At 53.4% G+C, this 15,652-nt stretch overlaps 1 protein-coding gene across 6 annotated transcripts in view; it reads right to left on the bottom strand.

Moving 5' to 3' along the window:
* Nucleotides 1–15,652, bottom strand: part of LOC140728294 (protein spire homolog 1-like) — a 258,068-nt gene that overhangs the window by 12,311 nt on the left and 230,105 nt on the right. For all 6 annotated transcript variants that reach the window (XM_073046825.1, XM_073046842.1, XM_073046849.1 and 3 more), the window contains 2 exons: nt 3,954–3,981; nt 3,704–3,849 (listed from right to left, as the gene is read on the bottom strand). In XM_073046825.1, the coding sequence (XP_072902926.1) occupies nt 3,704–3,849; nt 3,954–3,981 (174 nt within the window). The remainder of the gene's footprint in view (nt 1–3,703; nt 3,850–3,953; nt 3,982–15,652) is intronic.

The following is a 15,652-nucleotide window of genomic DNA, read 5'->3' as shown; positions in this document are numbered from 1 at the left end:
GACGAGACCTTTGTGCGGGTGGGGGGGGGGGAACGTTCTGGAGCTCAGTACCTGACGAGACCTTTGTGCGGGTGGGGGGACGGGGACGTTCTGGAGCTCAGTACCTGACGAGACCTTTGTGCGGGTGGGGGGGGGGAACGTTCTGGAGCTCAGTACCTGACGAGACCTTTGTGCGGGTGGGGGGACGGGGACGTTCTGGAGCTCAGTACCTGACGAGACCTTTGTGCGGGTGGGGGACGTTCTGGAGCTCAGTACCCGACGAGACCTTTGTGCGGGTGGGGGGGGGGAACGTTCTGGAGCTCAGTACCTGACGAGACCTTTGTGCGGGTGGGGGGACGGGGACGTTCTGGAGCTCAGTACCTGACGAGACCTTTGTGTGGGTGGGGGGGGGGAACGTTCTGGAGCTCAGTACCTGACGAGACCTTTGTGCGGGTGGGGGACGTTCTGGAGCTCAGTACCTGACGAGACCTTTGTGCGGGTGGGGGGACGGGGACGTTCTGGAGCTCAGTACCTGACGAGACCTTTGTGCGGGTGGGGGGGGGGAACGTTCTGGAGCTCAGTACCTGACGAGACCTTTGTGCGGGTGGGGGGACGGGGACGTTCTGGAGCTCAGTACCTGACGAGACCTTTGTGCGGGTGGGGGGACGGGGACGTTCTGGAGCTCAGTACCTGACGAGACCTTTGTGCGGGTGGGGGGGGGGAACGTTCTGGAGCTCAGTACCTGACGAGACCTTTGTGCGGGTGGGGGGGGGAACGTTCTGGAGCTCAGTACCTGACGAGACCTTTGTGTGGGTGGAGGGGGGGGGGAACGTTCTGGAGCTCAGTACCTGACGAGACCTTTGTGCGGGTGGGGGGACGGGGACGTTCTGGAGCTCAGTACCTGACGAGACCTTTGTGCGGGTGGGGGGGGGGGAACGTTCTGGAGCTCAGTACCTGACGAGACCTTTGTGCGGGTGGGGGGGGGAACGTTCTGGAGCTCAGTACCTGACGAGACCTTTGTGCGGGTGGGGGGACGGGGACGTTCTGGAGCTCAGTACCTGACGAGACCTTTGTGCGGGTGGGGGGGGGGAACGTTCTGGAGCTCAGTACCTGACGAGACCTTTGTGCGGGTGGGGGGACGGGGACGTTCTGGAGCTCAGTACCTGACGAGACCTTTGTGCGGGTGGGGGACGTTCTGGAGCTCAGTACCTGACGAGACCTTTGTGCGGGTGGGGGGACGGGGACGTTCTGGAGCTCAGTACCTGACGAGACCTTTGTGCGGGTGGGGGGGAGGACGTTCTGGAGCTCAGTACCTGACGAGACCTTTGTGCGGGTGGGGGGGACGGGGACGTTCTGGAGCTCAGTACCTGACGAGACCTTTGTGCGGGTGGGGGGGGGGACGTTCTGGAGCTCAGTACCTGACGAGACCTTTGTGCGGGTGGGGGGGGAGGACGTTCTGGAGCTCAGTACCTGACGAGACCTTTGTGCGGGTGGGGGGACGGGGACGTTCTGGAGCTCAGTACCTGACGAGACCTTTGTGCGGGTGGGGGGGAGGACGTTCTGGAGCTCAGTACCTGACGAGACCTTTGTGCGGGTGGGGGTGAGGATGTTCTGGAGCTCAGTACCTGACGAGACCTTTGTGCGGGTGGGGGACGTTCTGGAGCTCAGTACCTGACGAGACCTTTGTGCGGGTGGGGGGGGAGGACGTTCTGGAGCTCAGTACCCGACGAGACCTTTGTGCGGGTGGGGGGACGGGGACGTTCTGGAGCTCAGTACCTGACGAGACCTTTGTGTGGGTGGGGGGACGGGGACGTTCTGGAGCTCAGTACCTGACGAGACCTTTGTGCGGGTGGGGGGGGGGAACGTTCTGGAGCTCAGTACCTGACGAGACCTTTGTGCGGGTGGGGGGGAGGACGTTCTGGAGCTCAGTACCTGACGAGACCTTTGTGCGGGTGGGGGGACGGGGACGTTCTGGAGCTCAGTACCTGACGAGACCTTTGTGCGGGTGGGGGGGGCCTGGAGCTCAGTACCTGACGAGACCTTTGTGTGGGTGGAGGGGGAACGTTCTGGAGCTCAGTACCTGACGAGACCTTTGTGCGGGTGGGGGACGTTCTGGAGCTCAGTACCTGACGAGACCTTTGTGCGTGTGGGGGGGGGGGGGACGTTCTGGAGCTCAGTACCTGACGAGACCTTTGTGCGGGTGGGGGGGGCCTGGAGATCAGTACCTGACGAGACCTTTGTGCGGGTGGGGGGACGTTCTGGAGCTCAGTACCTGACGAGACCTTTGTGCGGGTGGGGGACGTTCTGGAGCTCAGTACCTGACGAGACCTTTGTGCGGGTGGGGGGGGGGACGTTCTGGAGCTCAGTACCTGACGAGACCTTTGTGCGGGTGGGGGGGGGGGACGTTCTGGAGCTCAGTACCTGACGAGACCTTTGTGTGGGTGGGGGACGGGGACGTTCTGGAGCTCAGTACCTGACGAGACCTTTGTGCGGGTGGGGGACGTTCTGGAGCTCAGTACCTGACGAGACCTTTGTGCGGGTGGGGGACGTTCTGGAGCTCAGTACCTGACGAGACCTTTGTGCGGGTGGGGGACGTTCTGGAGCTCAGTACCTGACGAGACCTTTGTGCGGGTGGGGGGGGGACGTTCTGGAGCTCAGTACCTGACGAGACCTTTGTGCGGGTTGAGGGGGGACATTCTGGAGCTCAGTACCTGACGAGACCTTTGTGCGGGTGGGGGGACGGGGACGTTCTGGAGCTCAGTATCCGACGAGACCTTTGTGCGGGTGGGGGACGTTCTGGAGCTCAGTACCTGACGAGACCTTTGTGCGGGTGGGGGACGTTCTGGAGCTCAGTACCTGACGAGACCTTTGTGCGGGTGGGGGACGTTCTGGAGCTCAGTACCTGACGAGACCTTTGTGCGGGTGGGGGGGGGGGGAACGTTCTGGAGCTCAGTACCTGACGAGACCTTTGTGCGGGTGGGGGGACGGGGACGTTCTGGAGCTCAGTACCTGACGAGACCTTTGTGCGGGTGGGGGGACGGGGACGTTCTGGAGCTCAGTACCTGACGAGACCTTTGTGCGGGTGGGGGGGGGGGAACGTTCTGGAGCTCAGTACCTGACGAGACCTTTGTGCGGGTGGGGGACGTTCTGGAGCTCAGTACCTGACGAGACCTTTGTGCGGGTGGGGGACGTTCTGGAGCTCAGTACCTGACGAGACCTTTGTGCGGGTGGGGGGGGGGGGAACTTTCTGGAGCTCAGTACCTGACGAGACCTTTGTGCGGGTGGGGGGGGGGGAACGTTCTGGAGCTCAGTACCTGACGAGACCTTTGTGCGGGTGGGGGACGTTCTGGAGCTCAGTACCTGACGAGACCTTTGTGCGGGTGGGGGGGAGGACGTTCTGGAGCTCAGTACCTGACGAGACCTTTGTGCGGGTGGGGGGGAGGACGTTCTGGAGCTCAGTACCTGACGAGACCTTTGTGCGGGTGGGGGGGAGGACGTTCTGGAGCTCAGTACCTGACGAGACCTTTGTGCGGGTGGGGGGACGGGGACGTTCTGGAGCTCAGTACCTGACGAGACCTTTGTGCGGGTGGGGGGGGGAACGTTCTGGAGCTCAGTACCTGACGAGACCTTTGTGCGGGTGGGGTGGGGGGGAGGACGTTCTGGAGCTCAGTACCTTACGAGACCTTTGTGCGGGTGGGGGGGAGGACGTTCTGGAGCTCAGTACCTGACGAGACCTTTGTGCTGCCCATCATTGCGACGCCGGCTGCTTGGCATCTTCTCCGGTTTTATCACTTTCCCCTCTTTCGGCATGGCTGATGGTCCCAAGGAAAAGATGGGGAGATTGCTGTAGGGCTTGGAAGGCAGTCGCATCTAGATCACAAACACATGAAATTGTTGTTATTTAAGTAGTCCAGCTATTGATAGACATAGAAATGTGAAATAATTCAGATATAAACCTCAACAGGGAAACGTACCTTTTTACAACACTGTGAACACACCGGCCTGTGGAGAGATAACCAAAGTAAAAACAATTAAGTAATCACACAGTTTGTTTATTGACTAAACAAACTCACTACTGGAGGGTTCATTTTTATCAGAAATTTAACGCTGTGATACATTTACAGTCTCCTTCACATGAGCCACCTACAGTTAAAAGAGGCAGCTGACTACTCCAGCCAAATGCAATAAATCAATGTCATGTCAATTTCAAGTGTAGCAGTTTCAAAGTTAGATTACATCTACTGCTAACTAATATAAAAAATTTGGATAATGCCATCAACTGCAAGACCAGAAGCAACTTCTACAGAACAGCACTGGACTAATATAAAGTCTTATTCAAGTAGGCAAACTTCACCCTATCCGTGGCAATAACCTGACCTGCTGACTGTCATCTGGGTTTAATGGGACACACTCTCACCTAGGTCAGAAGTACCCCTCCTCAAATTTGAATACTCAGGTCCAGAATGATTCTGTGGTGCAGTATGGAGAGAGTGCTACATGCTCAGTGGTGCTACCTTTTGGATAATCCCTCCAGGGTGTAAAAGTTCTCTATCAATGAAAGCAAGGAAGTTCTTCCAGTGTCATTCTTCAATCAACCAGTAAAACCATTATCTGGTCATTGTGTTAGAATCCACCGCCCTGTTTTCTGCATTACAAATCTGACTACACTTTAAAAAGGTCTGATTAATTGAAAGAGATGAAGAAAGATGCTGTATTAATGCCGTATCTTTCTGCATCATTAGACTAGCAAGATATCCCAAGGTGTGAAACAGTAACCGCAGTGACCAAGGTGTGAAACAGGAGTCGCAGTGACCAAGGTGTGAAACAGAAACCGCAGTGACCAAGGTGTGAAACAGGAGTCGCAGTGACCAAGGTGTGAAACAGGAACCGCAGTGACCAAGGTGTGAAACAGGAACCGCAGTGACCAAGGTGTGAAACAGGAGTCACAGTGACCAAGGTGTGAAACAGAAACCGCAGTGACCAAGGTGTGAAACAGAAACCGCAGTGACCAAGTTGTGAAACAGGAGTCGCAGTGACCAAGGTGTGAAACAGGAGTCACAGTGACCAAGGTGTGAAACAGAAACCGCAGTGACCAAGGTGTGAAACAGGAACCGCAGTGACCAAGGTGTGAAACAGGAGTCGCAGTGACCAAGGTGTGAAACAGGAGTCGCAGTGACCAAGGTGTGAAACAGGAACCAAAGTGACAAAGGTGTGAAACAGGAACCACAGTGACCAAGGTGTGAAACAGAAACCACAGTGACCAAGGTGTGAAACAGGAGTCGCAGTGACCAAGGTGTGAAACAGAAACCACAGTGACCAAGGTGTGAAACAGGAGTCGCAGTGACCAAGGTGTGAAACAGGAACCGCAGTGACCAAGGTGTGAAACAGGAGTCGCAGTGACCAAGGTGTGAAACAGAAACCGCAGTGACCAAGGTGTGAAACAGGAACCGCAGTGACCAAGGTGTGAAACAGGAGTCGCAGTGACCAAGGTGTGAAACAGAAACCGCAGTGACCAAGGTGTGAAACAGAAACCGCAGTGACCAAGGTGTGAAACAGAAACCGCAGTGACCAAGGTGTGAAACAGGAACCACAGTGACCAAGGTGTGAAACAGGAGTCGCAGTGACCAAGGTGTGAAACAGAAACCGCAGTGACCAAGGTGTGAAACAGGAACCACAGTGACCAAGGTGTGAAACAGGAACCGCAGTGACCAAGGTGTGAAACAGGAGTCGCAGTGACCAAGGTGTGAAATAGGAACCACAGTGACCAAGGTGTGAAACAGAAATCGCAGTGACCAAGGTGTGAAACAGGAGTCGCAGTGACCAAGGTGTGAAACAGAAACCGCAGTGACCAAGGTGTGAAACAGAAACCACAGTGACCAAGGTGTGAAACAGGAGTCACAGTGACCAAGGTGTGAAACAGAAACCACAGTGACCAAGGTGTGAAACAGAAACCGCAGTGACCAAGGTGTGAAACAGAAACCACAGTGACCATGGTGTGAAACAGAAACCACAGTGACCATGGTGTGAAACAGAAACCACAGTGACCAAGGTGTGAAACAGAAACCGCAGTGACCAAGGTGTGAAACAGGAGTCGCAGTGACCAAGGTCTGAAACAGAAACGGCAGTGACCAAGGTGTGAAACAGGAGTCGCAGTGACCAAGGTGTGAAACAGGAGTCGCAGTGACCAAGGTGTGAAACAGGAGTCGCAGTGACCAAGGTGCGAAACAGAAACCGCAGTGACCAAGGTGTGAAACAGGAGTCGCAGTGACCAAGGTGTGAAACAGGAGTCGCAGTGACCAAGGTGCGAAACAGAAACCGCAGTGACCAAGGTGTGAAACAGGAGTCGCAGTGACCAAGGTGCGAAACAGAAACCGCAGTGACCAAGGTGTGAAACAGGAGTCGCAGTGACCAAGGTGTGAAACAGGAGTCGCAGTGACCAAGGTGTGAAACAGAAACCACAGTGACCAAGGTGCGAAACAGAAACCGCAGTGACCAAGGTGTGAAACAGGAGTCGCAGTGACCAAGGTGTGAAACAGGAGTCGCAGTGACCATGGTGTGAAACAGAAACCGCAGTGACCAAGGTGTGAAACAGGAGTCGCAGTGACCAAGGTGTGAAACAGGAGCCGCAGTGACCAAGGTGCGAAACAGAAACCGCAGTGACCAAGGTGTGAAACAGGAGTCGCAGTGACCAAGGTGTGAAACAGGAGTCGCAGTGACCAAGGTGTGAAACAGGAGTCGCAGTGACCAAGGTGTGAAACAGGAGTCGCAGTGACCAAGGTGCGAAACAGAAACCGCAGTGACCAAGGTGTGAAACAGGAGTCGCAGTGACCAAGGTGTGAAACAGGAGTCGCAGTGACCAAGGTGTGAAACAGGAGTCGCAGTGACCAAGGTGTGAAACAGGAGTCGCAGTGACCAAGGTGTGAAACAGAAACCGCAGTGACCAAGGTGTGAAACAGGAGTCGCAGTGACCAAGGTGTGAAACAGGAGTCGCAGTGACCAAGGTGCGAAACAGAAACCACAGTGACCAAGGTGTGAAACAGGAGTCGCAGTGACCAAGGTGTGAAACAGAAACCACAGTGACCAAGGTGCGAAACAGAAACCGCAGTGACCAAGGTGCGAAACAGAAACCACAGTGACCAAGGTGCGAAACAGAAACCGCAGTGACCAAGGTGTGAAACAGGAGTCGCAGTGACCAAGGTGTGAAACAGGAGTCGCAGTGACCATGGTGTGAAACAGAAACCGCAGTGACCAAGGTGTGAAACAGGAGTCGCAGTGACCAAGGTGTGAAACAGGAGCCGCAGTGACCAAGGTGCGAAACAGAAACCGCAGTGACCAAGGTGTGAAACAGGAGTCGCAGTGACCAAGGTGTGAAACAGGAGTCGCAGTGACCAAGGTGTGAAACAGGAGTCGCAGTGACCAAGGTGTGAAACAGTAGTCGCAGTGACCAAGGTGCGAAACAGAAACCGCAGTGACCAAGTTGTGAAACAGGAGTCGCAGTGACCAAGGTGTGAAACAGGAGTCACAGTGACCAAGGTGTGAAACAGAAACCACAGTGACCAAGGTGCGAAACAGAAACCGCAGTGACCAAGGTGTGAAACAGAAACCACAGTGACCAAGGTGCGAAACAGAAACCGCAGTGACCAAGGTGTGAAACAGGAGTCGCAGTGACCAAGGTGTGAAACAGGAGTCGCAGTGACCATGGTGTGAAACAGAAACCGCAGTGACCAAGGTGTGAAACAGGAGTCGCAGTGACCAAGGTGTGAAACAGGAGCCGCAGTGACCAAGGTGCGAAACAGAAACCGCAGTGACCAAGGTGTGAAACAGGAGTCGCAGTGACCAAGGTGTGAAACAGGAGTCGCAGTGACCAAGGTGTGAAACAGGAGTCGCAGTGACCAAGGTGTGAAACAGTAGTCGCAGTGACCAAGGTGCGAAACAGAAACCGCAGTGACCAAGGTGTGAAACAGGAGTCGCAGTGACCAAGGTGTGAAACAGGAGTCGCAGTGACCAAGGTGTGAAACAGGAGTCGCAGTGACCAAGGTGTGAAACAGGAGTCGCAGTGACCAAGGTGTGAAACAGAAACCGCAGTGACCAAGGTGTGAAACAGGAGTCGCAGTGACCAAGGTGTGAAACAGGAGTCGCAGTGACCAAGGTGCGAAACAGAAACCACAGTGACCAAGGTGTGAAACAGGAGTCGCAGTGACCAAGGTGTGAAACAGAAACCACAGTGACCAAGGTGCGAAACAGAAACCGCAGTGACCAAGGTGCGAAACAGAAACCGCAGTGACCAAGGTGCGAAACAGAAACCGCAGTGACCAAGGTGCGAAACAGAAACCGCAGTGACCATGGTGTGAAACAGAAACCGCAGTGACCAAGGTGTGAAACAGAAACCACAGTGACCAAGGTGTGAAACAGGAGTCGCAGTGACCAAGGTGTGAAACAGAAACCGCAGTGACCAAGGTGTGAAACAGAAACCACAGTGACCAAGGTGTGAAACAGGAGTCGCAGTGACCAAGGTGTGAAACAGAAACCGCAGTGACCAAGGTGTGAAACAGAAACCGCAGTGACCAAGGTGCGAAACAGAAACCGCAGTGACCATGGTGTGAAACAGGAGTCGCAGTGACCAAGGTGTGAAACAGAAACCACAGTGACCAAGGTGTGAAACAGGAGTCGCAGTGACCAAGGTGTGAAACAGAAACCGCAGTGACCAAGGTGTGAAACAGGAACCACAGTGACCAAGGTGTGAAACAGAAATCGCAGTGACCAAGGTGCGAAACAGAAACCGCAGTGACCATGGTGTGAAACAGGAGTCGCAGTGACCAAGGTGTGAAACAGGAACCACAGTGACCAAGGTGTGAAACAGAAATCGCAGTGACCAAGGTGTGAAACAGAAATCGCAGTGACCAAGGTGTGAAACAGGAACCGCAGTGACCAAGGTGTGAAACAGAAACCGCAGTGACCAAGGTGTGAAACAGAAACCGCAGTGACCAAGGTGTGAAACAGGAGTCGCAGTGACCAAGGTGTGAAACAGGAGTCGCAGTGACCAAGGTGTGAAACAGAAACCGCAGTGACCAAGGTGCGAAACAGAAACCGCAGTGACCAAGGTGTGAAACAGGAGTCACAGTGACCAAGGTGTGAAACAGGAGTCGCAGTGACCAAGGTGTGAAACAGAAACCACAGTGACCAAGGTGCGAAACAGAAACCGCAGTGACCAAGGTGTGAAACAGGAGTCGCAGTGACCAAGGTGTGAAACAGGAGTCGCAGTGACCAAGGTGTGAAACAGAAACCGCAGTGACCAAGGTGCGAAACAGAAACCGCAGTGACCAAGGTGCGAAACAGAAACCGCAGTGACCAAGGTGTGAAACAGAAACCGCAGAGACCAAGGTGTGAAACAGGAACCGCAGTGACCAAGGTGTGAAACAGAAACCTCAGTGACCAAGGTGCGAAACAGAAACCTCAGTGACCAAGGTGTGAAACAGAAACCTCAGTGACCAAGGTGCGAAACAGAAACCTCAGTGACCAAGGTGCGAAACAGAAACCGCAGTGACCAAGGTGTGAAACAGGAGTCACAGTGACCAAGGTGCGAAACAGAAACCTCAGTGACCAAGGTGCGAAACAGAAACCGCAGTGACCAAGGTGCGAAACAGAAACCGCAGTGACCAAGGTGTGAAACAGAAACCGCAGTGACCATGGTGTGAAACAGAAACCGCAGTGACCAAGGTGTGAAACAGGAGTCGCAGTGACCAAGGTGTGAAACAGAAACCGCAGTGACCAAGGTGTGAAACAGAAACCGCAGTGACCATGGTGTGAAACAGAAACCGCAGTGACCAAGGTGTGAAACAGAAACCACAGTGACCAAGGTGTGAAACAGGAGTCGCAGTGACCAAGGTGTGAAACAGGAGTCACAGTGACCAAGGTGTGAAACAGAAACCGCAGTGACCAAGGTGTGAAACAGGAGTCGCAGTGACCAAGGTGTGAAACAGGAGTCACAGTGACCAAGGTGTGAAACAGGAGTCGCAGTGACCAAGGTGTGAAACAGAAACCGCAGTGACCAAGGTGTGAAACAGGAGTCGCAGTGACCAAGGTGTGAAACAGAAACCGCAGTGACCAAGGTGTGAAACAGGAGTCACAGTGACCAAGGTGTGAAACAGAAACCGCAGTGACCAAGGTGTGAAACAGAAACCGCAGTGACCAAGGTGTGAAACAGAAACCGCAGTGACCAAGGTGTGAAACAGGAGTCACAGTGACCAAGGTGTGAAACAGAAACCGCAGTGACCAAGGTGTGAAACAGGAGTCGCAGTGACCAAGGTGTGAAACAGAAACCGCAGTGACCAAGGTGTGAAACAGGAGTCGCAGTGACCAAGGTGTGAAACAGAAACCGCAGTGACCAAGGTGTGAAACAGAAACCGCAGTGACCAAGGTGTGAAACAGGAGTCACAGTGACCAAGGTGTGAAACAGGAGTCGCAGTGACCAAGGTGTGAAACAGAAACCGCAGTGACCAAGGTGTGAAACAGGAGTCACAGTGACCAAGGTGTGAAACAGAAACCGCAGTGACCAAGGTGTGAAACAGGAGTCGCAGTGACCAAGGTGTGAAACAGAAACCGCAGTGACCAAGGTGTGAAACAGGAGTCACAGTGACCAAGGTGTGAAACAGAAACCGCAGTGACCAAGGTGTGAAACAGGAGTCGCAGTGACCAAGGTGTGAAACAGAAACCGCAGTGACCAAGGTGTGAAACAGAAACCGCAGTGACCAAGGTGTGAAACAGGAGTCACAGTGACCAAGGTGTGAAACAGGAGTCGCAGTGACCAAGGTGTGAAACAGAAACCGCAGTGACCAAGGTGTGAAACAGGAGTCGCAGTGACCAAGGTGCGAAACAGAAACCGCAGTGACCAAGGTGTGAAACAGGAACCGCAGTGACCAAGGTGTGAAACAGAAACCGCAGTGACCAAGGTGTGAAACAGGAGTCGCAGTGACCAAGGTGTGAAACAGAAACCGCAGTGACCAAGGTGTGAAACAGAAACCGCAGTGACCAAGGTGTGAAACAGGAGTCACAGTGACCAAGGTGTGAAACAGGAGTCGCAGTGACCAAGGTGTGAAACAGAAACCGCAGTGACCAAGGTGTGAAACAGAAACCGCAGTGACCAAGGTGTGAAACAGGAGTCGCAGTGACCAAGGTGTGAAACAGAAACCGCAGTGACCAAGGTGTGAAACAGAAACCGCAGTGACCAAGGTGTGAAACAGAAACCGCAGAGACCAAGGTGTGAAACAGGAGTCGCAGTGACCAAGGTGTGAAACAGAAACCGCAGTGACCAAGGTGTGAAACAGAAACCGCAGTGACCAAGGTGTGAAACAGAAACCGCAGTGACCAAGGTGTGAAACAGAAATCGCAGTGACCATGGTGCGAAACAGAAACCGCAGTGACCAAGGTGTGAAACAGGAGTCGCAGTGACCAAGGTGTGAAACAGAAACCGCAGTGACCAAGGTGTGAAACAGAAACCGCAGTGACCAAGGTGTGAAACAGTAACCGCAGTGACCAAGGTGTGAAACAGGAGTCGCAGTGACCAAGGTGTGAAACAGGAGTCGCAGTGACCAAGGTGTGAAACAGAAACCGCAGTGACCAAGGTGTGAAACAGAAACCGCAGTGACCAAGGTGTGAAACAGAAACCGCAGTGACCAAGGTGTGAAACAGGAGTCGCAGTGACCAAGGTGTGAAACAGGAACCGCAGTGACCAAGGTGTGAAACAGGAGTCGCAGTGACCAAGGTGTGAAACAGTAACCGCAGTGACCAAGGTGTGAAACAGGAGTCACAGTGACCAAGGTGTGAAACAGGAACCGCAGTGACCAAGGTGTGAAACAGAAACCGCAGTGACCAAGGTGTGAAACAGGAGTCGCAGTGACCAAGGTGTGAAACAGTAACCGCAGTGACCAAGGTGTGAAACAGGAGTCGCAGTGACCAAGGTGTGAAACAGAAACCGCAGTGACCAAGGTGTGAAACAGAAACCGCAGTGACCAAGGTGTGAAACAGGAGTCGCAGTGACCAAGGTGTGAAACAGTAACCGCAGTGACCAAGGTGTGAAACAGGAGTCGCAGTGACCAAGGTGTGAAACAGTAACCGCAGTGACCAAGGTGTGAAACAGGAGTCGCAGTGACCAAGGTGTGAAACAGAAACCGCAGTGACCAAGGTGTGAAACAGGAGTCGCAGTGACCAAGGTGTGAAACAGAAACCGCAGTGACCAAGGTGTGAAACAGTAACCGCAGTGACCAAGGTGTGAAACAGGAGTCGCAGTGACCAAGGTGTGAAACAGAAACCGCAGTGACCAAGGTGTGAAACAGAAACCGCAGTGACCAAGGTGTGAAACAGGAGTCGCAGTGACCAAGGTGTGAAACAGAAACCGCAGTGACCAAGGTGTGAAACAGGAGTCGCAGTGACCAAGGTGTGAAACAGAAACCGCAGTGACCAAGGTGTGAAACAGAAACCGCAGTGACCAAGGTGTGAAACAGTAACCGCAGTGACCAAGGTGTGAAACAGGAGTCGCAGTGACCAAGGTGTGAAACAGAAACCGCAGTGACCAAGGTGTGAAACAGAAACCGCAGTGACCAAGGTGTGAAACAGAAACCGCAGTGACCAAGGTGTGAAACAGGAGTCGCAGTGACCAAGGTGTGAAACAGGAGTCGCAGTGACCAAGGTGTGAAACAGAAACCACAGTGACCAAGGTGTGAAACAGGAGTCACAGTGACCAAGGTGCGAAACAGAAACCGCAGTGACCAAGGTGTGAAACAGGAGTCGCAGTGACCAAGGTGTGAAACAGGAGTCGCAGTGACCAAGGTGTGAAACAGAAACCGCAGTGACCAAGGTGTGAAACAGGAGTCGCAGTGACCAAGGTGTGAAACAGAAACCGCAGTGACCAAGGTGTGAAACAGGAGTCGCAGTGACCAAGGTGCGAAACAGAAACCGCAGTGACCAAGGTGCGAAACAGAAACCGCAGTGACCTAGGTGCGAAACAGAAACAGCAGTGACCAAGGTGTGAAACAGGAGTCACAGTGACCAAGGTGTGAAACAGGAGTCGCAGTGACCAAGGTGTGAAACAGGAGTCGCAGTGACCAAGGTGTGAAACAGAAACCACAGTGACCAAGGTGTGAAACAGAAACCGCAGTGACCAAGCTGTGAAACAGGAGTCGCAGTGACCAAGGTGTGAAACAGAAACCGCAGTGACCAAGGTGCGAAACAGAAACCGCAGTGACCAAGGTGTGAAACAGGAGTCGCAGTGACCAAGGTGTGAAACAGAAACCGCAGTGACCAAGGTGTGAAACAGAAACCGCAGTGACCAAGGTGTGAAACAGGAGTCGCAGTGACCAAGGTGTGAAACAGAAACCGCAGTGACCAAGGTGTGAAACAGAAACCGCAGTGACCAAGGTGTGAAACAGGAGTCGCAGTGACCAAGGTGTGAAACAGAAACCGCAGTGACCAAGGTGCGAAACAGAAACCACAGTGACCAAGGTGTGAAACAGGAGTCGCAGTGACCAAGCTGTGAAACAGGAACCGCAGTGACCAAGCTGTGAAACAGGAACCGCAGTGACCAAGGTGTGAAACAGGAGTCACAGTGACCAAGGTGTGAAACAGAAACCGCAGTGACCAAGGTGTGAAACAGAAACCGCAGTGACCAAGGTGCGAAACTGAAACCGCAGTGACCAAGGTGTGAAACAGGAACCGCAGTGACCAAGGTGTGAAACAGGAGTCACAGTGACCAAGGTGTGAAACAGAAACCGCAGTGACCAAGGTGTGAAACAGAAACCACAGTGACCAAGGTGTGAAACAGGAGTCGCAGTGACCAAGGTGTGAAACAGGAACCGCAGTGACCAAGGTGTGAAACAGGAGTCGCAGTGACCAAGGTGTGAAACAGGAGTCGCAGTGACCAAGGTCTGAAACAGAAACCGCAGTGACCAAGGTCTGAAACAGAAACCGCAGTGACCAAGGTGTGAAACAGAAACCGCAGTGACCAAGGTGTGAAACAGGAGTCACAGTGACCAAGGTGTGAAACAGAAACCGCAGTGACCAAGGTGCGAAACAGAAACCTCAGTGACCAAGGTGTGAAACAGTAACCGCAGTGACCAAGGTGTGAAACAGAAACCGCAGTGACCAAGGTGTGAAACAGGAGTCGCAGTGACCAAGGTGTGAAACAGAAACCGCAGTGACCAAGGTGTGAAACAGGAGTCACAGTGACCAAGGTGTGAAACAGAAACCGCAGTGACCAAGGTGTGAAACAGAAACCACAGTGACCAAGGTGTGAAACAGGAGTCGCAGTGACCAAGGTGTGAAACAGGAACCGCAGTGACCAAGGTGCGAAACAGGAGTCGCAGTGACCAAGGTCTGAAACAGAAACCGCAGTGACCAAGGTGTGAAACAGAAACCGCAGTGACCAAGGTGTGAAACAGAAACCACAGTGACCAAGGTCTGAAACAGAAACCGCAGTGACCAAGGTGTGAAACAGAAACCGCAGTGACCAAGGTGTGAAACAGAAACCGCAGTGACCAAGGTGTGAAACAGGAGTCGCAGTGACCAAGGTGTGAAACAGGAGTCGCAGTGACCAAGGTGTGAAACAGGAGTCGCAGTGACCAAGGTGTGAAACAGAAACCGCAGTGACCAAGGTCTGAAACAGAAACCGCAGTGACCAAGGTGCGAAACAGGAGTCGCAGTGACCAAGGTGTGAAACAGGAACCGCAGTGACCAAGATGCGAAACAGGAGTCACAGTGACAAAGGTGTGAAACAGGAGTTGCAGTGACCAAGGTGTGAAACAGAAACCACAGTGACCAAGATGCGAAACAGGAGTCGCAGTGACCAAGGTGTGAAACAGAAACCGCAGTGACCAAGGTGTGAAACAGGAACCGCAGTGACCAAGGTGTGAAACAGGAGTCGCAGTGACAAAGGTGTGAAACAGGAGTTGCAGTGACCAAGGTGTGAAACAGAAACCACAGTGACCAAGATGCGAAACAGGAGTCACAGTGACCAAGGTGTGAAACAGAAACCGCAGTGACCAAGGTCTGAAACAGAAACCGCAGTGACCAAGGTGTGAAACAGAAACCGCAGTGACCAAGGTGTGAAACAGAAACCACAGTGACCAAGGTGTGAAACAGGAGTCGCAGTGACCAAGGTGTGAAACAGGAACCGCAGTGACCAAGGTGCGAAACAGGAGTCGCAGTGACCAAGGTCTGAAACAGGAACCGCAGTGACCAAGGTGTGAAACAGGAGTCGCAGTGACCAAGGTGTGAAACAGGAACCGCAGTGACCAAGGTGTGAAACAGGAGTCGCAGTGACCAAGGTGTGAAACAGAAACCGCAGTGACCAAGGTGTGAAACAGAAACCGCAGTGACCAAGGTGTGAAACAGAAACCGCAGTGACCAAGGTGTGAAACAGGAACCGCAGTGACCAAGGTGCGAAACAGAAACCGCAGTGACCAAGGTGTGAAACAGGAACCGCAGTGACCAAGGTGCGAAACAGGAACCACAGTGACCAAGGTGTGAAACAGAAACCGCAGTGACCAAGGTGTGAAACAGAAACCGCAGTGACCAAGGTCTGAAACAGAAACCGCAGTGACCAAGGTGTGAAACAGAAACCGCAGTGACCAAGGTGTGAAACAGGAGTCGCAGTGACCAAGGTGTGAAACAGAAACCGCAG

The sequence above is a fragment of the Hemitrygon akajei genome, chromosome 1, assembly GCF_048418815.1.
Source record: "Hemitrygon akajei chromosome 1, sHemAka1.3, whole genome shotgun sequence".
Lineage (NCBI taxonomy): Eukaryota > Metazoa > Chordata > Chondrichthyes > Myliobatiformes > Dasyatidae > Hemitrygon > Hemitrygon akajei.
The sequence above is the reverse complement of the archived record's forward strand: the minus strand, read 5'-3'. Positions and strand labels throughout refer to the sequence as shown.